At 36.1% G+C, this 24,619-nt stretch overlaps 1 protein-coding gene across 2 annotated transcripts in view; it reads right to left on the reverse strand.

Moving 5' to 3' along the window:
* CDH8 (cadherin 8) overlaps window positions 1–24,619 on the reverse strand; it is a 382,846-nt gene that overhangs the window by 225,082 nt on the left and 133,145 nt on the right. For both annotated transcript variants that reach the window (XM_055364446.2, XM_019012882.4), the window contains exon 3: window positions 22,540–22,834. In XM_055364446.2, coding sequence (XP_055220421.1) covers window positions 22,540–22,834 — 295 coding nt within the window. The remainder of the gene's footprint in view (window positions 1–22,539; window positions 22,835–24,619) is intronic.

The raw sequence follows: 24,619 nt of genomic DNA on the forward strand, positions 1-24,619 counted from the left end.
GCCATTATCCTTGGCAAACAAATGCAAGAACAGTAAACCAAATACCGCATATTCTCACTTATAAGTGGGAGCTAGATAATGAGAGCACATGAACACATAGAGGGGACCAACACACACTGGGGCCTATTGGAGGGTGAAGGGTGGGAAGAAGCAGAGGCTTGGGAATAAGAAGTCATGGATACTAGGCTTAATACCTGGGTGATGAAATAATCTGTACAACAAACCCCCATGCCACACATTTACCTATGTAACAAACCTGCACATCTTGCACATGTACCCCTGGAACTTAAAATAAAATAAGCTGAAAAAAAGAAGTAGTTGCAGGTGCTCTGAGTCATAAGAAAACAAGAAACTTTAATTGATATTCTGCCATGTAAATCTTAAGCAAGCACTGTCCTAGGTGATACCTCCAGACATCCCTGGGGAATTCAGATCATCATAATTTCTGTTATGATGGTCCTTCACATTCTGGGTAAGCCTCAAGGTTGCAAGTTATCCTCCCTGCCAGGCTTTGTGCTCCTTGGAGGCAGGTATGGTTAAGAAAGAATATTTAGAGTATGTATCCTTGACTGGTATATACCAAAACGTAAACATGCATTTTGTATAGCATGTTGCCCACCAAAACAAGAGAAACATACCAGCAGGGCACTCTAGGTATGCAAGCAATCAATATTAATCAGCTTTAAATTTGTAGTGAGATTTTTATCCATTTCACTCCCTTTTAACTTTTCTGATTAGACTGAAGATAATATATCAATTTTATTGTAGTACTGTATGTGTTTAACACCTTTCTGATACATGCTAATACCCCTTTATATAGCAAACAACAAGCAGGCTTGGGGATACGACTTAAGCAGGCAACATTGTCTATATAAAAGTTAATGATACTTATATATTAACATATATTTTACATTTTATTTCATTTTTTAACCTGGCCTTTGTTTCTACTTGTGGCAAGTGATACTAATAGTGAGATAAAGTTTCTTTTTTAAATCAAAATTCATATGAATAAAAACAAGTATAGCAGTTTTTCTTTTAACATGACATGTCCCATGTAGGTTAATGGCATACTTGATACCAGACCAAAATACTAGAGGTGAATCTCAAAGAACTAAGAGGTGGATTCAATGCTCTGACCAAGGAAAGTAGCAGGGATTTACAACAAGACCTCGAGAGAGTGAACTCTTAAGCGCAAAGTCTTTCTATCTGCAAAGACAGCTTTTATCTATGAGACTTCACTATCTGTTATTGCAGGTATTCAATAAATATTTATTAAATGTATTTGATGAGAACAATTAGAGAAAATATAGAAATGAGAGTTGAAAAAACATGAAACAAGATAAGCAGAACAGAAAACAGTAGAAGGTTTTTTTTTTTAATAAATGTAGTTTTAAAAAGTGAATTTCTGTTAGAAAAAAAAGGAAAGTGTGATTAAAATGGGTTAGACACCTCTAAAATATCCCGCTGGTATGGGTTTTCTGTTGGTTTAACTAAGAGATAATGTTGGTCATACGCTTGAAAAACAGCCTTAACTTGAAAGTTCCCACTTAGCTGCCTTGAACTAGGTACAACTGACCTTTGAGCAACACAGATTTGATTTATACGCAGGGTCCACTTACGTGTGGATTCTGTTCAGCCTCTGCCATCCCTGAGACAGCAAGACCAATTCCTTCTCTTCCTCCTCCTTCTCAGCTTACTCAACATGAAGATAATGAGGATGAAGAACTTTATAATGGTCAACTTCCACATGATGAATAGTAAGTATATTTTATCTTTCTTATGATTTTTTTTTTTTTTTGGAGAGGGAGTCTCGCTCTATTGCCCAGGCTGAAGCGCAGTGGCGTGATCTCGGCTCATTGCAACCTCTGCCTCCTGGGTTCAAGTGATTCTCCGGCCTCAGCCTCCCAAGTAGCTGGGACGACAGCTCTGCGCCACCACACCCAGCTAATTTTTGTATTTTTAGTAGAGACAGGGTTTCACCATGTTGGCCAGGCTGGTCTTGAACTCCTGACCTCAGGTGATCTGCCCGCCTCAGCATCCCAAAGTGCTGGGATTACAGGTGTGAGCCACTGCACTTGGACCCTTATGATTTTCTTGACAACATTGCCCTCTATTTAGCTTACTTTATTGTAAGAATGTAGTACAGAATACACACAACATAAAAAACCATGTGTCAATTAACTGCTTATGTTATTGATAAGACTTCTGGTCAACAGTAGGCTATTGGTAGTTAAGTTTTTAGGAAGTCAAAAATTATACATGGAATTCAACTCTGCAAGGGGTTATAACCCTAACCCCTGCATTGTTCAAGGGCCAACTGTATGTAAGGAAAGGCCACCCGAAATAACACATATATTTTTAAAGTCACCTTCCAGAACCAGAAGGAAAAAAAAGGAGGGATGGTAGAGAGGATCAACAAGATAAATGAATATAAGAATGAATATATTCATTGATTCATTTAAATGTCCTGTAATTTTGGTAGACTTAATTTCAAGCCTGTCTGGGGTGTTGAAATAAATAAATCATGCATTGTGTATGGGCCAATTAATGAGTACAAAGCAGACAAAACATATCTACGCTGTTAGAAGTCAGGATATCAGTTAATCATGTGACTGGAAGGGGACACAGAATGAGTTTTGTGGGGATGGTGCTATTCTGAATTTTTATTTGGGTGCTGGGTATACAAACCTGTTCAGCTTATGCTGTTATAGATATATGCATTTTACTGTACGGCTATTAAACTTGAATGCAGAATTTAAAAATATGTACGCGGAAAAAAAAGAAAATGTGGAAAAGCCTGAACACAAGAATTACTATCTATGTTCATGAGAAATCTAGGTTACTAATGCTCTTAGTGCTAGATTCACATCACATGGTCTCACTTGCTTCGCTGACAGCCTCCCCAAAAAAGGCCTTCACAAGGCACTTAAATAGTGTCTATCAGAACTGTGAGTTGCTGTAAGAGCAGCTCTTAAGACGGATACTGGTATTTCTCCTTTCGTTTAAGTTTGACATTGTAACGTGTTACATATACATAAACGTGTGGGAATTGTTTGATATTATTTCATTATCACCTAATGGTAACAGCAGCTCTAATAATTACACAGGAATAGCAATCCAAAAAAAAAAAAAAGGAATCTTAGGGTGATTGTCATTATTCAGATTATTCTGTCAAGGTGAGAAAAAGGACAATAAAGACATGCTCGGGAAAGGATTTTGCCCTTTGTTTTCAGTCTCGATCATCTAGTTTTCTTTAACAGTAATTTCAAAAAGAACAAAGCATGGAAGACTGTAGGTTGTCTTACATCCATTAATAGGATCTGCGAATATAAATGGATGGAAGAGTGACATTGCAGTCAGCACAGAGTCTTTTTTCTTACTGAACTGAGAATACTCCTTCTCTGGTTCTATCTCCCAGTTCAAGGAGACGCATGATCCTTTCATAAGCCCAGTAGAAGGGGATATCCCACCCTCTACCCTGGTTCTAACTTTCCCAAGGATTTAACGTTTCAGCTCATTGCTTTTATCTGTGCAGCAGTCGACGGCAGACGAAGAAAAAACTTTCGAGTTTGTTCACATTATAGTTTGAAGATATCTACTACCTAGATCTGACATTCACACCATGCCTTACCCTAAGAAGCCAAGATCTTTCACAAGGCAGGCACAAGAGTGATAGTCTATTTTTAAGGCCCATATAATAATTAAAAAAAAACTGCACATAATCTGTGTGGATATAAATATTTGTTATCTTTACACACTGTTTACATAGCCAGGAAGAAAGATGCTTTTATATCCTCTTACAGACCAAAGTTCTTTTGAATCCCCCTGGTCACTGTCATCACTGCCACCCAAGGCATCCAGCAGACTACTTTATATTTCTCAGGAAATGTTTGTTTTTAAGAAACATAATACATCTCTCCATTTTATTGAGTTGTCTTCTATAGATAGATGGAAGTATCATCGAAGCCAGAGATGGGAAGTGCCTAAAGATCAGTATGTTTGTAGAACCAGAGACTAAGCAAACCAACAAGAAGTTTCACAGTCTCTCACTTTTTCTTGTCTTGGTTGCCTGCTCCATTTCCACCCACCTCTGCGGGTCCTGGCTTTACCCTTTTACTTTAATAAAGGATCATGTTTGCCTAATGGTTCCCAAGTTCACATATGTTTATGTTGAGCTACTTGGAAAGGTACTGTTTCAACATCCTCCTAGTTTTCCTGGCAAATACCTGCGGTTGAGACTAATTCAACTAGATTTGGTGGAATGTCTGCCTGTGTCCCAGAACAGAAGCAACCTATATAAGCTAACTGCTGGTATTTCACACTGACAATAGAGTGATGCATAGTAACTAGAGAATACACACAGCATGAGTTAGGTAGCCACTCAGCAGATGTTGGACATTCACTGCAGACTTGAAACAGGTTAGAAGGTTGATGACTACACGATATTCATTCCTGTGTTCATTCCCTTTTTCACACAAACTTTCAAACAATAGGAATAAGTAGGTAACATTGGTAATGATAATTTAGTAAACAGATTGTCCATGAACACATTTTAAAGGATAGGAGTAGGAGGACCAATTTTGAGCAGAAGAAAGGAAAGATAAAATCTTCTTGGCTGGGTGCGGTGGCTCATGCCTGTAATCCCAGCACTTTGGGAGGCTGAGGTGGGTGGATCACGAGGTCAGGAGATCGAGACCATCCTGGCTAACATGGTGAAACCCCGTCTCTACTAAAAATACAAAAAGTTAGCTGGGCGTGGTGGTGGGCGCCTGTAATCCCAGCTACTCGGGAGGCTGAGGCAGGAGAATGGCATGAACCCAGGAGGCAGAGCTTGCAGTGAGCCGAGATCGCACCACTGCACTCCAGCCTGGGCGACAGAGCAGAGCGAGACTCCGTCTCAAAAAAAAAAAAAAAAAAACCTCTTGTGTAGCATTTCCCGAAGTCACTTCGGTCTGACAGCATTTTAAGATGGTTCTTATATATAACGTGATCATTGGAGCTGACTCAGGTACTTGTGTTCATCTATAATTGACTGATTGCTCTCTATTCTGGGTTTTCTGCCATTATTTTACGTGATAACAAAGGAATGATATCTTTAGAGTGTCTTACGAATTGTTGATAGGACTCCTATAGTCAATGTTTTGGTTAAACTAATTAAAATATGTTTCTTTAATGTGTTAAATTATCTGAGAAATACAATAATCATGTACATTGTAAAGCACTGCCTAACATACAATATAAATCTTTCTTATAACCTATTAGCTAATCATTTTCAGAAACGTGTTTAACCTCTATATATCTATTTCCCCATCTGCAAATTGAGAAAAATAATAGTATTAACATCATGCATTAAAAATCAAATGATTTTAAATTAGTACTTAAAAGTGTACTGAGAAAAGAATGAGTTCTGAATTAATGTTAGCTATCACTATAGTAAAAAGAATTTTTAACATATTTGGAAAAAGTAAAAGAGGTTCTCACATGATAAAGAAGTGGGTTTTATTCTTGGAATGCAGCACATGTGCAAAATAAGAAAATCAATCAATATATTCCATCATATCAACAAGGTAAAGAAGAAAACTTTATGTTCATATAAGCTGATACGCAAAAAGCATTTAACAAAATCTAACACTCATTCATGATAAGTCTCTCAGCAGATCAGAAACAGAGGAGAACTTCCTCAACTTCATAAAGAAGGACCAACTATAAAAAAAATCTCCGGCTCTCAATTTAAAAATGGGCAAAAGACTTGAATAGACGTTTCTCAAAAGAAGGCATACAAATGGCCAACAGGCATATTAAAAAATGTTTATTCATCAGATACAGTGACAAAAGCAAGATTCACTTTTTAAAAATTGAAAAGTTAGGCTTTATCAAAATTAAAAACTTCTGCTCTGTGAAAGACAGTGTTAAGAAAATCAAAAGAGAAGCCATAAACCAGGAGAAAATATTTACAAACAAGTATTTGGTAAAGAATTTGAATCTGAAATATACAAAGAAATCTTAAAAATCAAAGAACTTAAAACAGAAGTACCATTCAACCCAGCAATCCCATTAATGCTTATCTATCCAAAGGAAAATAAATCATTCTACAAAAAAGACACATGCACTTGTTATGTTCATTGCAGCACTATTCACAACAGCAAAGACATGGAATCAATCTAAGTGCCCATCATTGGTGGACTAGATAAAGAAAATGTGGTACGTATGCACCATAGAATACTATGCAGCCATAAAAAAGAACAAAGTCACATCTTTTGTAGTAAAATGGATGTAGCTGGAGGCCATCATCCTAAGCATGTTAACAAAGAATACTACACAGCCATAAAAAAGAACAAAGTCATGTCTTTTGTAGTAAATTGGGTGTAGCTGGAGACCATCATCCTAAGCATGTTAACACAGAAACAAAAATAACAAACACCACAGGTTCTAACTTACAAGTGGGAGCAAAATATTGGGCACACATGGGCACAAATATGGGAACAGTAGACATTAGGGACTCTGAAAGAGGGGAGGGAGAGAAGGGGAGAAGGACTGAAAAACTACTTACTAGGTACTATATTCATTACCTGGGTGATGAGATCAATCAGAGCCCAAACCTCAGCATCATGCAATATACCTATATAACAAACATGTATACATACCCCTGAATCTAAAATAACAGCTGAAATTTTATTTTTAAAATATCTTACAACTCAAAAACAGACAGACATCCTAACTTAAAAAAGGACAACAGGTCTGAACATACCTCAACAAAGATGATATGCAAATGACAAATACGTATAAAACAATTATCAACACCATTTGTTATTAGGACACTCAAAATTAAAACAAAAATAAGCTACCACTACACAGCTATTATTAAAATGGCTAAAATCCAATCACTTGACAATACAAATTGCAGGTGAATATTTAAAGCAATAGGAACTATTCATATCATTTCCAATGACAGGTACCAGGGCTCCTTGGAGAAATAGTTAATTCTAAAATTGGGGCAACAAATATAATGACGAGCCTGGAGTATCTTGTAGTTGCTGCAGCATCTCGAAGTGCAAGAAAGTAAGGAAATGCTAAAAAATATATTTTAAAAAAATGTTGGCGGTATGCCTAAGAGACATAGGGGCTAACTGAGAATTTCAATGGCCCCATTTACCCAGGGGGTGAAAATGAGCAAGGAAATAAAGCTATATTGAATTATAACCCTAAGTATCAAAATAAAAAAAAAAACAAAACTTGAGTCCATTATAATGAATGAAAGAAAGAAAGGGAGAGAGGTGGGGGAGGAAGGTCAGGGAGGGAGGGAGGTGTGGAGGGAGGGAGGAGGAAAACGAAGGAAGGAAGGAAGGAAGGAAGGAAGGAAGGAGAAGGAAGGAAAGAAAGAAGGAAAGGGAAGGAAGGGAGGGAAAGAAGGAAATCTGCCATGTGAAAGAAATTCACATGAATTATATAGATAATTATGGGGGGTGAGGAGCATAACTTCCTATTCTTTAGGTATGTGCTGCACATAGTGACTTTCTTCTAAAGGGTACAGTATGAAAAAGAGGGGAGGAGTAACTTTACAGAGAGAAACCTGACAAACAATATCTCAGCCACTTAATCAAGGTCAACATCAACCATGATAAATCCTATTGATAGTATGTACCCTTGTGATATGATGAAAATGGTACGTTTACCTCTGTGGTCTTCCTCCCCAAACATGTGACCCCAGTCGAATTATGAGAAAAATATCAGACAAGTCTCAATTGAGGGACATTTTACAAAAATACATGACCCATGTTCATCTGTCAAGGTCATCAAAAACAAGGAAAGTCTGAAAAATTCATAGAGAAGAGGAACAGAAAAAAAGATATTAAATATAAACAAAGAAACTCTGAATAAACTGTAGAGTTTAGTTAAAATGTTGTGTCAACATTGGTTCATTAATTGCGGCATATATGTCATACTAATGAAATACGTTAACAAGAATAGAAAGTTGGTGTGAGGTATATAGAAACTATCTTTACGATTTTACTTTTCTATAAATCTAAAACTATACTAAAATTTAAAAGTTGATTTAAAAAACAAAAGAGGTTACAGGCACTGAAGCACAAAATTTCCTAATTAAAAAAAAAATCATAGCTGGAAAGAGATTTTTGCTTTTTATCTTATCTATAGATAAGACGCTAAGCCCAGCCTGATACCAGGACACAGTAGTTATAGAAAGGAGAGCACTAGTACCTGATTTAACATGTGTCTGATTGGTTTTGGATCTTAATTATAGTAATTCTTAATTCAGTAAACTTCACCACACCAAGGGCATTCATTTGCTAGGGCTGCTGATATGGTTTGGCTCTGAATCCCCACCCAAATCTCATCAGGAATTGTAATCTTCATGTGTCGAGGGAGGGACCTGGTGGGAGGTGATTGGATCATGGAGACGGCTTTCCCCATGCTGTTCTCATGATAATGAGAGTTCTCACAAGAGCTGATGGTTTGAAAAGTGAAGGTTCCCTCTTTGCAGCACTTCATTCTCTCTCATCTGCCCCCATGTAAGATGTGCCTTGCTTCCCCTTTGCCTTCCGCCATAATTGTAAGTTTCTTGAGGCCTCCCCACCATGCTGAACTGTGGGTCAATTAAAACTCTTTTTTTAATAAATTACCCAGTCTCAGGTGTTATTCTTTATAGCAGTGTGAAAACACACTAATACAGCTGCCATAACAAAATTCCCACAGACCGGGTGGCTTAAACAGCAGAAATTTATTTTCTCACAGTTCTGAAAGCTGGAAGTCCAAGGTCAAGATGCTGGCAGACTTAACTTCTTCTGAGCCTTCTCTCTCTGGCTTGCAGATGGCTTCCCTCTTGCTGCCTTCTCTTGTGCTTGTCCATCTGCGCACTTGTGCCCCTGATGTCTCTTTGTGTGTCCAGATTTCCTCTTCATGTAAGGACACCATTCAGACAGCATTAGGACCCACCACGTGACCTCATTTAACCTTCATTACCTCCTTAAAAGCCCCATCTCCAAATGCAATCACCGTCTGAGATATTAAGAGTTATGGATTCAACATATGAATTTGTGGGGAACACAATTCTGATCCCAACACAAACCCACTGTATTTACATTTTTTACTGTAAAAAATGTGTTAATAATACTTGACTGATATTATAATCTTTATATAATATATAATATACAACAATCATGCTTGACATATATAATGCCCCCTTCTAAAAATCTACACAGTGTTTTACATGTACCTAGCCTAGAGCAGAAACTAAGTAAACTGTATCTGCTGTGGCTTCATTCTCTATCAATTAAGCTAAACTGAAATTCTGTTTCTAGAACTCCCTTCTCTATATTGCCCTAGTTACTTCTGGCATGAGACGTTGAAAGCGGAAGCGAAGAAGGCAGACAGGAAGTGAGAGCAAGACATCAGGCACTGGGCTCTTGTGTGATTCAGCAGATCTGCAAGCTCACCATGTTGGCATGCAGCAACATCCAGGCTCACAGCTCCTCCGGCTTCTTAGGATTTGCACCTTCAGGTTCGCCGAGTCCTAGGCCAGATAAATGTGACTCTCTGTGACAAAGGGCACCAGTTCTCCTGCAGACTACTCAAGGCATGGGAATTTGAAGTATGAGAGACAGATATAGATAGGCTCCACTTTGTCCCCATGGGTTCTAGTTGGTCCTCTGGGATTCCAGTGTATTCCTGGTCTTTCCCACCTCATGTCCAGCTTTCTTCCCATCACCAGAAGCAGAAGCAACAGCTTTGCACAGATTTCTCTCTCTGCTTCATGACGTATAAGGTCTAATCCCTATAATAACTCTTTTATTATGTATGTAAGACTGTTGCTGGTTCTGCCTTTCTGATGGGGAGCCCTATTCTCATCTGTGATAAGATCATGAGTAAACTACTTTATGATCATATGACTTACTTTTCTCATTTGTAAAATAGGAATAATAAAATTCACCTCCTAAGGTTGTTGGTAGATTGAATGTGTCTGTAGAATGCTTAGGATAGCATTTTTCACATTTATTAAATATTAATCCCTATGTAATATTAAATTAATTAGTCATTATGTTAACCTTAAGCTGATAACATCAGTTTGGATTTCAGAAGGAATAATGTATAGACATTTCAAGACTTGCTTCAAAAAGTGTTAACTTTACTTTGTGAACATCCTCCCACTACTGCTCCATCCCCAATGTATTTCCTGAACTCAAACCACTCTTGTTACTTGCCAAGATTCATAATTGATAGACAATGATGAGATCTGTAAAGTCTGACATGGTTATAAAGAGAAGACTCCTTGAGTCATGCTCCCTGACAAAAGGAAAATGAATGAAATCAGCTGCAACAGTAGCACAAATATGATTAGAATTACTATAAACTCTTTGAGCACAGACACAAGGGATGAAAACTGAGTCCCTTAGGATGGGGATGTATATGAGATTATGTGTTCCATGTGATCTCAGGTGATACATAGCTATATATTTTCACCTGCAGCCTCATGTTGTAAATATCTGTTGTCTTTTGTCATGATGTCTAATAACATATCAAATGCATATATACAAATATATATATACATGTGAAATTACTGGTGGGGAGAATAGAAAAAATTCCATTAAATTCATAAATCTATGATTGTTAATTAGCCAAAGAATAAGTGCATTTGGGTCTAAAAATCAAATGGCAAACTTCAAAGTCCAGTGAATCCAGAAAGTATAATTATTAAGCCCATGACACATGAATGTCAAAGTTAAAGAAATAATAACACATGGATACAAGGAGACTCGAGGAAATCCCCACTGCCCATGAGAGGCAAAGTTCTGAGGAAGCGAGGCATACACCAGAAATATATTGACAAAGGTGTCCCACATTCATTTTCAGGCAAGTCTTCAGAATTTCACAAATATGTGTTTCGGAGCTGCCCTGACATGCAGTTAATTCATTTCTCTGACCAGCAAATGCAGACAAAGGCTGAACTGTGTGAGGTTTACTCCCCAGCCCCTTTTAATATATGCTTTCCTGGAATGGTTATGTAATAACAATTTATACTATGGGTGTTCATTCTAATTTACAGAACTCTAGACACACATGTGGCTTGAATAAACAGGAAGATTTGCCTTTTTATCTTCTGGAATCAACAAATATGTTGAATCCTGAAATATTAATTCCCATCTGAGGGCAAAAAGAGGCAAGAAAGAAAACAGGATCATGGGGTTGTCTGGGTAGACTCCTACCTGGTTTCCTCAATCCTCTACCTGTAATACAAAGTTTTTCCTGAGTGTTTTGATTTTTCTTATGATAAGTGCAGATTGACTGATTTGAAAACACTTTTCAATATTTCAAGTACCAGAACATTACTTGAATAGAAAGTGGTTCATGTCTTATTTTCTTCAGAAGGGCTCAGGGAAGGCTCGGTTGAAATGCTGGCCATAAAATATATCTCTGAGAACAGAAGAGTAGGGTGCAGTTTTTAGAGAGGAAAACCAATGTATTTAGAAATAGCAAGAGCCAAGATGTGAGTGAGTAGAAAATGTATTTCTAAAGAACATAAAGAGACAATGTTAGGATAATCAAATCGAGTTTAAGATAATTCCAATTAGCAAGCACAGAGATATAACAGGAAAAAATTAAAAGGGAAATAAAACTTCAGCATTAGCTACTACTGTGAATAGGCCTGGGAGCTATTGGTTAATGGGTATATAGATAAATTGGCTTAAAGACACTAGTTTAAAGACACAGATCAAGATACATCATCAGTGTTGCCTCTTCACTTAGACATTGTTAGTGCTGAGCCAATTCTTTAATTTTAATAAACTGAAACACCAATTCAAATTATCAGATGCCTATGACTAAGAGATATAGGTTTCTAAATCAAATTGAGGCAACAAATCACAGTCCACCAGGAATGACACATTGTTTACCTATGGCGGTGGGGTAAGAGGAAGAGATTGTTAAATTTTGTTCCAGTAGGTTCAAATTTCAGACATTTTGTAATTTCTTCAAATATACTTTATGTAATATTCTATTATAGATAACAAAAAATGATACCAATATTATCCTTTGTGAAATCAAGTGATGTTTTTCATCACATTTTCTTGTGATTTATGTCATTCTGAGGAATTTTTATTGGATAGTGACTGAGAATTCAACTTCTAGAAATAATTCAAAGATTTTCTGCTTCCTACTTGAAATTCCTAAGTCCATAGACCAATTGTAAAAGAAGAGTGCACTGGAAACACCCAGCTTATGTTGATAATGGGACCCCAGACAGGGTGAATCTGAGACAGCTCAGACAGCCCTATAGTGAATAGTTCTATAATTTTAACTGTTTTCAAAATGACTGAAAGCGATGTTTCTATAAGACTATAATAAACTTTCCTATGCTATTCTACATTTGTTAGCATAGCTTTATATATATATTTTATACATATAATATATAAGGTTGAGGGTTGGACCACATATTTTTAAATTAAAGAGATCAGGGATGTGGAATTATCAACCTAAGGTCCCAAAAACAGTTGGCAGCCCATACAGGGCAATAAAATTGGTTAATTGTATTTTTCTGTTATAAGTTAATTCCTTAATAAAATGTAATATTATAATTTAGGGAGTATAAATGAGCAAATGTTAAAACAAAATCCGATGAAGGAGCTCTCCCATCACAAAAGTTACTCAAATAAACCTTGTTCATATTGTCATCATTGTTTGCAAAGCTTGTTCTCAGCCATAATGTAGAAATAACTCAATGCCTCTTGGAAGACTAATGCATTTTAGGCACCCCTAACAATTAACTGTAACCAATTTCCCCGTTTGGATAATCTGGTAATTTCTAAACCATAGACCATTTAGGGAGACCTTTGAATAGCACAAAAATTCACATATTAGAAGCCATTGCTTCAATTTCATTATAAAATTTAAAAAAAAAAGATTCACTGATTGCATCAACTGCCTACATATCTCTAACAGAAGTTTAGCTTCTTTAAGCAGAAGAGAAACTACAGACTCCTCACCCCATTGTAGAGTTTTGGAACCACAGCTGCCTTAGTCATTCATATCAGGTAGAACAGCTAGATTTCTTTTGAAAGTGTTTATTTCAATCCTCATGATTTCCCACCCATGTTTTCCTAAAGAATTTCAATTTTGTTCATCACTCTGAATGAAACAAGAAAAAATATAATCAAATCCATCAAGATATGCTTTTCCCGTTTCCCACTTTGCATCTCTCCTTTAAAAATAGAGATGTGCTGCCAAATTCTTTTAAAATCTAGCCGAGAGGGAGAAAGACACAACCTATAAATTATAAAAAAGAAATGTGTTAGGTAGGTTGAAGACAGTTTGTCAGTACGTACATCCTTTGATCTTTTAAACCTATGTGACACAAATTGTTCCTTTAATAATAAAAAATATGAAAATGAGCCTCTTTAATTATTAGTTCAGAAATATTCTTTATTTTGGATAAAATATGTACTGGGCAATGACAAGAATCACAAGCTAATCCATGTAAGCTGTAGTCATCGTAATTTACAATTCACTTTTTAGAAAGTGCAAATTTTACTATTTAGCTGCTTGCTAAATTAACATGTGGCCTTTCATAAAACCAAAAATGTATTCTCATTAGATATGTGTCTCTAGAGCTTTTGTGGAGTAAAATTCTGTAATGCCTGCAGGATCCTTTTGAAAAAATAGTTACTGGGGTCATATAAATGAATATGAATTTCCAAAAGGGCATACAATATGTCTAAATCTCCCAAAGAGTATATTAGATGAATTTATCAAATTATGATATACAGTTATACTTTAGAGACTGAAATAGGAAAAGCAGTTTCACTTTCTTTAATTTGGTGTTTATCAAATACATTTATACTTTTTTTTGCACTAAACCAGTTTTGAATACAGATCAGAAAATGTTGCCACCAATCTATTCCGATATAAGAAACAGTAGAAATATACAGACAAATAAAAATACAGAGTATTATGGAGCTTCCTGTCTCCATTCTTAACTTCTGCTTTCTGCCTGAACACCTTCCGCTATAAGGTGTGGCTGGGCAAGTTGGGACACCGCATAAGGACAGGAGGTAGAGGAAGAGTGAAACAGTAGATAAATACTTGTGGGGGGAGTAAGGCGATGGATGAGGTAGCAAATGGAGATAAGTTACTGCAAGGATAAGCGGTGAGCTAATTTATAACTATATTAAAAATAGAGATACATTCCTCACTGTTAAAGAAAGGGGAAAAAACCAAAATGAAGCCTGAGTTGTCATTTTAGAATGCAGTCATAGAGCTGAACTTGTAGTTTTCAATAGAGAGATACATAGTGTGTTAGTTTCCCTGGGCTGCCCTGACAAATTACCAAAAATGGAGCTGCTTACAACAACAGGAATTTATTCTCTCAGAAGTCTGGAGTCCAAAATCAAGATGTTGTCAGATCCAACACCAGTTCCCTCCGAAGGATCCTTCTAGGCCCCTTCCAGCTATGTGCGGCTCCTGGTTCTTCTTGGCTGTGGCAGCAAAACTCCAATCTCTGCCTCTGTCCTCAAACAACCTTCTTCCCTGTGTGAGTCTGTATCTTTCCACAGCCTTTTTAGATGGACACCGATCACTGGACTTAGGGCCCAGTCAACTCCAGTATGACCTCAATTTAACTAATGACATCTGCTAAAATGCTGTTTCTAAATAAGGTCATACTCTAAGGTTCTGAATGGATATCAAGTTTTGGGGAACGCCATCCAACCCAGTACAGATAGATGTGTGTGTGTGTGTGTGTGTGTGTGTGTGTGTGTGTGTGTGTGTGTGTGTGTGTACATTCTCCCAAATGTTCCTTAGTTCTGCCCTGTCCACTGAAAAGGCTTGGGAACACTGACATCCTAATAACAATGAACACAACTAATGCCCAGACTTTCATATGTAAATACAATTCTCCTTTAAACGGAACCAGATTTTTTTGTGTGTGTAAATGGCTAATTCTAGGGCTGGGCTAGAAAAAGTACAAAATGAGCCTCAAACAGTGTGTTGGGCCAAAAGGTGAGAATGTACTCAAAGAATGACGGAGGCATGTCAGTAGGACACAAAACTCAGCCCCAAGGACACATCGTGACCAAGTGTCAGATAATCTGAGCATCAGGATAAATAACTCAACCTGTTATAATTCATTAAATAAAACAGAAATTGAAAAGTCAAAGCTAATGTAAATAAATACACAAGCAAATTAATGTGAAGAGAAAATTTTCCTTGCAGAAGAATAAGAATGCTAACCAATGACTGTAGATACAATGATGGAATTAAGAAAATCACCACTCGGCAGCTCTCATAATAATCATTAATTCAGCCAAGAAACTTCAATGAATGTTAAAATTTTGGGTTAATAGTTTCATGAGGAATAAGATACTTACATAGTCTCTAAGTATCTGTTCATAAAGTGTTAAGTGCAAAAAGAAAAAAAACTATGATGGAGATGCAGGGCAAACACTTCCTTCATGAAGTGATCAAAATTATTGTCACCAATTATGGAATAAATCAAAATCATGTACCACCTGATACAAATTAGTAAGGCATTATCTGTGATAGTCTTGTCAAAAATGCATATTCTGTATCTAATCCTAAGGAAACATCAGACAAATCTTAAGAAACTCTATAAAACAATTGTTCCACGGTCAGGTGTGAAAGTCATAAGTGAAGAAGACTGCAGAGCCCTTCCAGACTGAATAAGTCTTACATTAGTGTGGTTCTAGATATACTTTTACTAAAACCCACGATATTGGGACAGCTGGGGATTATCTGATGAGGTCTGTGTATTTGATATCAATGGTGTGTCAAGATTAATTTCCTAATTTTGATGATTGTATTTTGTTGGCTTAGAAGAACATTCATACAGTAAGACTTACTTAAGAGATGGGTCAAAATGTCAACAATTTCCTCTCAAACGGTTCAGAAACAATACATTTGTACAACATTTGCAATTTTTCTCTAAGGTTAAATTTATTCTAAATCAAAGATAACAAAATAGCACAAGAGAAATAGTATGTGTTTTCTATGAGCGTTCCTCCAAAAGAGGAAAACATAGCCATATTTTACACAAGGAGAAAGACTGAAATTATTTAATAATTTTCACATTAAATTAAGAAGTCGTTGTTCAAGGAGATTTGCCCATCATATACTGACTTCTATAACCTCCTCAGTGAAACCGCTTTGGAAAAGACTGAGATTTGCCTTTTTCAACTATATATTTACCTAGTAATTTTTGACCTTCTTCTGATATTTCAATTAATATTTTTTGGTGGAGCAGGCATTCCTCTTTTGCATTTGCTACCAAGAAACCCAGAGTCCATTCAAGTTACTCTTGTTAGTCTTTAATATATTTAGCAGTAATTATCACATAGCTCTTCATTAATTTTATTGTTATTTGAATTTCTACGTGATGTATAGTTCTGACATTTTTAAAGTGCTCATATTCCTATATTGAAAATTATATAATACCTCTCTTAAACTTCCTATCCAATTCTCCTCTCAGTACTTCAATTTAATTTGCAAAGTAGGCTGACCTCAAGAGTTCTTCCACCTCGGAAAAACATTAACTATTATAAACATGCTGCAGAATCATAATGCTCTTATAAACAGAATTATCTAGAGATATAATCAAAGATCAGTAGAGCATACTGGTTAAGCCCATGGGAAGTAGAACCAGGTGTCTGGTTTTATATTTCAGCTCAGCCACTTAATATCTGACTTTATATTATGTAGTATTTTCCCTAATTTTCTGATTAAAAATAAAGAATAGAAAAACTAATATCGGTACTAACATAATAGTATTGTTGTGTATATTAGAAGCATTTAACACAGCCTCTGGCATATAGTAAATTCTCAATACGTATTGGTCATCATTACAGTAGCCCTGAACCTCAGAGAAAACTAAGAATACCCCAAGTGTCATGTTTTATGTATCTGTGCACACAACAATGCAATAATTTCTACCAACTTAAACACTACTCTCTTTCTCATCCCTTTATTTCAGCCTTCACTAATATGCTTTTGAGTAAAATGGGATTCATTCCAACATATGCATTTTGAAATATAAAGTTAGGTCTTGTCAAGCAATTTTTCATTAACCCATGTATTCGTATTATACAGGCAATTTATTGAATCGTACTGGTAGAAGTAAGTCACAAAGGAATGGTTGTAAAGAAACTAAAGGCCAAGTAGGTAGCACATTAAATATAATTATTGAATTCCTCCAAACATACTTTTGGGCAGGGATTATTGTATACACTATAGAGATAGAGAAAGTCAAGCTTAGATGGTTTATGCCACTTACTCAAGAAGTCAGATTTGGAGCCAAATAACCTGCAAATCTAAGTCAAAGTCAAAAAAAAAAGTTCATTTTACTCAAACCCAGGTTTAGCGAACAATCAGGATTAAAATACACTTGACCCCAATACACAAAAACAATCCAAATATATATTTAAAATGTTTAGAACTTACTAAAGGTAGGGACATTTGCATTGAAAAACCAACTTCAGCAACGCTAGTTTGGGATCCACAGTTAAAATCAGACAAGCTCACAAGCTCATCAAGTCATGAAATTCACAGTAGAATAAAAAAGAACTGTGTCTCCAGCTTCCAAATAAGATATTTCTAAAATAATTTGGCTGCCATTTGGGCAAATATATATGTGCGTTTTGTCTTGACAGCCTGTCAACTGGAAGACAGTTCTCAAACATCACATTCATTTCAATTTAATATTGGTAAATTTCTCAATTAGAATTGTATTCTTCACTTTCTGCACAATGAAATCCCTCAGCCTTTGCTGGCATTCCTCAAGGCATACAGGTGCACGTGCTGGCATTTCTGCCACAGCGAAGGAAGAAAAATGAAAGAAGGAAGGAGGCGAGGGAAGAGACAGGCTAAGGAAGAACAGTGGTAAGAGGAAGAAAAAAGCGATGGTAGCTGACCTTCTTCCAGATATTCACCTTCATGAGAAATGAAGGGAATAATTCACACTTCACAATGAAATAATGCAGCCGCCTCTGCTTCCTTTAACCGGAGAGGCTGTAGTCACACAGACACCAGACATCCAATGCATAAAATCGATATATAAGGAAAGGTCCAAAGGTAAGGTGGGAAACAGATTAATAAAAATAATTTTAAAGCCATAAACAACAAACAATTGTGGAACACTTATTTACTTTTTGGCATACCTTTACATTGTACTTTGTCACGCAAGTCCCACACAATGAAAGCAACATAAAAATTATTATCCTTGCTTTGTAGCTAAGGAAAATGGCAAAAATTTAACCTCCCCAAACTTCATAGTCAACCTGATAATAAGGGATAGAACCAGGGTTCAAACTCCGACCGGAAACTTCAACACATCCTCTGTGGTTTTTGGAAGACATGTCGCAGGCTAAAGATATATAATACATATATATCTTTATTATATACATAATATAATATATAAATATATATAACATACATAACTATGAATTCTATATACAACATATATATGTTAGTGTGGATTATTGAAATGTCTACTCTATTAGCAAAAACATTTTAGATGGAGAAATATATACATGTGTATGTATGTATTTACAAGTGCATATAGGCACTTCATTACGTAGCTGATAATTTTTTGTTTTGAGACGGAGTCTCGCACTTTCTCCCAGGCTGGAGTGCAGTGGCACGATCTCCGCTCACTGCAACCTCCACCTCCCAGGTTCAAGTGAACCCCCTGCCTCAGCCTCCCGAGTAGCTGGGATTACAGGCATATGCCACCACACCCAGCTAATTTTTGTATTTTTAGTAGGGACAGGATTTCACCATGTTGGCTGCTAGTAATATATTTTAAGTCCTTTTCTTATCTGAAAATGGACTTGATGTTTGCAGATATTTCTTCAGTTTTCTTTCTCAACATATTTATAAGACACATGACTTACATACACAGAAATGAGAGCCTCTGACACACAATCAGTAGATATAGGCTTGGCATGAAGATGTAGAAATCATAATGAGGCAAAAATAACAGCTTCTCTGTTCAATGTTTATTAACAATTAAGATAAAGTGTGCTGTATGTTTTGTGGGCAGCAATCATTCATCAAAACCATCTTACTCTAATCTAGATGAAAGGATGAATTAGAAAGTTCTCTGGCCTAAATGAAATGACCAAACAATATGAAAAAAAGCGAAATATATATATAGTGTTTCTCAGTTCCTGTTTGTAAGTCAGAAGCCAAACGAAGTGAAAAGATGGAGGTGTTTTTGCTTGCTTATGTGTTTTTTATGTGTGTGGGGGTGTGGTGATGGTAGAAAGATAACTTTCTGAGAGAAAAACACAGACATTTTCCTAGGAAAAGTGTCATTCCAGCCAGCCATAAAGAAACAATTTTGGGCCGGGCGCGGTGGTTCACAACTGTAATCCCAGCACTTTGGGAGGCTGAAGGGGGCAGATCACGAGGTCAGGAGTTCAAAAGCAGCCTGACCAATGTGGTAAAACCACGTCTCTACTTAAAATACAAAAATTAGCCGGGCATGGTGACATGTGCCTGTAATCCCAGCTACTTAGGAGGCTGAGGCAGGAGAATGGTGTGAACCAGGGAGGCGGAGTTTGCAGTGAGCAGAGATGGTGCCATTGCACTCCAGCCTGGGAAACAAAATAAGACTCTGTCTCAAAAAAAAAAAAAAAAGAAGTAGTAATTTTGACAAGAAGGAAAAAAAAATACAGCTCCTTTCACAAGAGGTAGATAAAATGGAGTCTTGGCAGAAGAAATATATGGATAACAAATCAAGACCTGAAATCACTTGTGATTTGCTGCCAAATGGGTGTATCTACTAAAGTCATATTGTAGGTAGGTAAGAAAAGAATCAAATGAAGCAGAACATGAAAAGTCCCCCTGGGTAAGTAGCTGAACACCTATAAAATGTAAGGGATATTTTTTCCTCTGGGATAAACACATATATCAGCTAAGAAATAACATGGTTAGAATCAAGCACACTATTTGGAAAATTACTGAGATCATCAATAATCCAGTGAGGTTCATTAAGATATGATTTTGGAGAGTGGTCGAAAGAAAGAAATGAGATGATGCATTAAGATTACACAGCAGTCAGTAGTGACTGCTGGAATTAGGGATTAAATGAGCAGACTACTGGTGAGGCTTAATGAGTAAAAAAAGATTCAACAATATCGCTTGCATGTTGTACGTGGGATTTTAGAGTGCATCAGAGACATTGATAAAGTCATGGAAGTCAGAAAGCAGAAAAAAAAAATTCATGAAAGTAATTAGTTTGATTTTTTTTTCTACCCAAAAGTGACTGCTATGCCATTTGGGGATATTCTGTCCAGTCATTTTTTCTATGTATTTTTTAAAATTATACTTTAAGTTCTGGGATACATGTGCAGGATGTGCAGGTTTGTTACATAGGTATACACGTGCCATGGTGATTTGCTGCACCCATCAACCAATCATCTACATTAGGTATTTATCCTAACGCTATCCCTCCCCTGGCTCCCCACACCCTGACAGGCCCCGGTGTGTGATGTTTCCTTCCCTGTGTCCATGTGTTCTTATTGTTTAACTCCCACTTATGAGTGAGAACATACAGTGTTTTGTTTTCTGTTCCTGTGTTAGTTTGCTGAGAATGATGGTTTCCAGCTTCAGCCATGTACATAGTTTGATTTTTAATGTGAAATTTGAGCTGTCTTTGAAATATCCAGATGATAATGTTCATAAAGCAACTGACAATGTGGATTAACAGCTTAAGCAGACCAATGGGGCAAGGCATATGATTTTACGGCCAGCCACATTAAACAAATGGCTGAAGATACAGGGGTGACCATGAAAGACAATGGAGGGAAGGAGAGAGAAAAGGAGATGGCAAGGGGATAAAGAGAAGAAGAAACAGGAGGAGGAGAAAATGAAGGAGGAGAACTAATGGAGAAGGGTGAGAAAGAGGAAGAGGGATAGGAAAAGGTAGTATGGGGAAGAAAAAAGAACTCTGAGGAACAAAATCACCTTAAAGAGTACGCAACAAAATAAGAGAAAGTCATTCAAACATAAAACAGATCAAGTCAAGGAGAACAACTAGGATATTCTCTTTCTCAGAAATGCATGAGAATAACTTACTTGCAAATTAAGTCATTTATTCTACAAAAGATTTTTCTTTATTTGAAATTTAAATTCCAACTAATTTCCATCAGGAATGTTATAAAGACACACACACACATACACACACACACACACACACACACACACGAGTATCTCACTGGATTGCTAAATTAAAATATCAGGACCACATTTGGGAGGTAAGGCATTCTGTACTATACCTGACAATGGTCACCCAATTTAGCCTTGAAAACCATAATCAATACTTGGCCTTTATTTGTGTCTAAAGTGAAGATGTTATTGAAGACACTATATGTCTGTATACTTCCTCTGGTGTTCATATCTTTATTTATTTGCAATTTTCTTGAGCAATTTAATTTTGTAAAACTTGTGAACAGGGTTCTTGATCAGATTTCTTTTTTTTATTTTTTCTCGCAGTTCCTTTAATGTTAAATTTGGGGGCTTTAAATAATGAATATACATGTCTGTATTTACCAAATTCTGGCTTCCAATTTATCTCTACCTGTGTTTATTTGTCTCACCTTGTTCACCTGCTTCAAACCTATGTGACTTTACTACATAGCATGCATCCTTATAGGCTGTCTTAAAGGCAACTTGAAACAAACTTGGATATGTATTACACATTTTAAAAAATGGCTTTTGTAATCTTATACTTTGAACTTTAGATTCTGCCTACTACTTTTATCATACAAGGAAGAGCTCTAAAACCCTTCCTTTTATTATAGAATGTCTGGGTTGAGGGGTTTCTTATCATCATGGCAGGGGTTTATGGATAGATAAGCAGATTCCAAAGAGGGAGAAACAAGAATAAAATCATGTTTGAAATACAGATTGCTCTGTAATATGTAATGGAGTCTTCCATGACTCAGAAAAATTGAGAGTGGGTCAATGGTACTAGCAGTCACTCCTAAAAAATGTTGTTAAGATGGACACAAATACAGAGGCCCTTGGTAATGGCGATTGCCTAATCCACCCTAGACATGAACCACTAGAGCAACCTAATATCTGGCTGACTACAGACCTAGACGACTTTCTGTTTCTCTGTGTGCTGCATCTGCATGTGAATATACACAAACAAATAATTAAACATCAAGCAAATATCAACAGGATTAGCCTGGCATGTTAGAACAAATCTTGATAAATCTGCCTCAGTAACAATACTCAAACTACAAGTCTATGAGAGGAATACAAATTCAGCCTATTGAAGTACTGTCGTGTAAGGAAAGATATTTTAATAAAATTGCTCTTCCATCAGTTCCTGTTACTAAGGGACTAAAGCTAATGAGCTTTGGAACTTAGGCCAAAAAGGGGGATTTGGAAATGCAAATTAGAGATAAGGCGGTAATAAATGTCTTTTATTCAGCAATACACCATCCTTGATGCCAGGAGCTATTCTAAAGATGACTTTTAATAGATCTGTGAAATTGGAAGCATACATACCCAAAATGGACATTTCTGGCACAGTAGCATGATAGGGTCCATTAAGAAACTCTGGTGCGTTGTCATTGATGTCTTGAACTTTAATAATAAATTCAGAAGGAGGCTCCAGAGGTTTGCTTGTCTCCCAGTCCACTGCTTGAGCTGTTAGGGTATACTCAGCCTTTTCCTCCCGGTCAAGTCTTTTTATAGCATGGATATCTCCAGTTACATCATTTATTTGAAATATGGTCCCAGCTCCATCACCTGATAGGATATACTTGATTTTTTTGCTCCCAGGATCCAGGTCTGTGTGTAGCTGAAATGAAAAATGGCATTAGTTAGTGATGGAGCAATCTGAAAAGTTATTTTTTTAACTACCTCCTTTTTGAATATTAAGTTGGTTCTTTTTACATAACATCATCAATTTCTGCTAATAGTAGCTGTACAAAGTGTATGCAGCTGTGCGGATATCAATTAAGAATAAAATATAATGAAATTCATCTAAATAAGTTAGAACAGTCCTTAAAAAGTACTCTGGCCTGTTTAGTATAAAACAACATGCTTTTAGAATGATAAAAAGGTCAAGGAGAAAAATACAAAAATATATGTGTTATTTTCAATGTATTACATTTGCTTAAATTATTATGACTAGTCACCTTTTATGGGTCACTATCTGTATGCCCAGGACTAGGTGAATCACTTCTCATATAATCATATCCTTTTTATTTAAAAAACTGGGTTAAGAATATTTCATATGAAACATGAGAAAACTGATGCTGAACGAGGCACATATTTACCTCTCCAAGGTTTATATTTGACAGACTCAAGTATGGTAGATCCAGAATTCAACTCAGATCTGCCTGTGATGTTTATACAAACAAAAGTAATTCTAATATATTGACTGATATTAAGATATTATGTTTTTGAAAGTCTTTTTTCCTTTAGTTCTGACAATTCGTCTAGTCCAGGAAAATCATTCCCATTTTATAGAGAAGAACACTGAGGCCAGAATTTAGGAGTACATTTTCCAGAAATGGAACCCCTTCAGAAAATGACAACTTTTCACCATGAACCCAAATCCATTTTTGGTCATAGCAATGAATATTTACTGAATTTGTGTGCCAGGCAAATAGTCTGCCTAAAACATTTTGGTAGATACCAGGGAAAAGAGAATCCCTGGTTTTAAGGTTCTGACAATTTTCTCTCAAGCTGGAGACAGGAGTAGTCTAATATTATACACGGTGTCTCTCCTGTTTTAAAAAACTAAAATAAAATAAAACAATAATATATGTATTTGGGGGTTTGAATTTTTAAAAGAAAAGCCCATTGCGATGTACTACTTCAATGTACATATTTTCAGTTTAACTCAGTTACTTAACTGCCAGTATAGTTCCAGTTGAGATTTCAAATATTTGTTCCAAAAAAAAAACCGTCTTGTGGAAAGAAACTCCTAGAAATTCAAAAGACGCTGTGTTCTCTTGGGATCCCTTTTATTCAGAACAGCCTCTTTCACGTTCCTCAACAATTTAAATTGTATTAAGCCCTTCAATAAGTGAAAAGAAAGGCTTATAAAAAAGACATAAAATAGCAACAAAGATTCCAAATGCATCTAGATCGCCTACTTTACTTTTGAATATTTTTTAAAGTTAAAGCATAAGATTACATCAAATATTTATTGATTCTCAAAATGTATCCCTTTCATTTATTGTATAAAATGTATTAACATGAACAAATATTGAAATGCCACTTTATCTTAATGAATGTGGGATTATAATTCATTAATGTGATATTAATCCTAATTTATGATCATTTTAATTTATGCGCATGTTAACATTTCATTAGCATTTTTATTTAAAAAATTTGAATAATATATAATTCATGGCAGTTTCCATTCACATACAAGGAGTTCTTGAGACACAGAAGGGATCAGTATGTATCATTTTTGTCCACAAAACTCTGTTAATTAACAAATAAACTATTGCATTTGGTGTCATTATTATTTATGTTAAAACTTATTTGTGCCATGTTTTCTTCTAATTATCAATAGCCTCTGATTATTAAATGATATTACAATTTTATGTTTCAATGCTCCCTTCTGTTA

Source organism: Gorilla gorilla, chromosome 18 (genome assembly GCF_029281585.2).
Source record: "Gorilla gorilla gorilla isolate KB3781 chromosome 18, NHGRI_mGorGor1-v2.1_pri, whole genome shotgun sequence".
Classification (NCBI taxonomy): domain Eukaryota; kingdom Metazoa; phylum Chordata; class Mammalia; order Primates; family Hominidae; genus Gorilla; species Gorilla gorilla.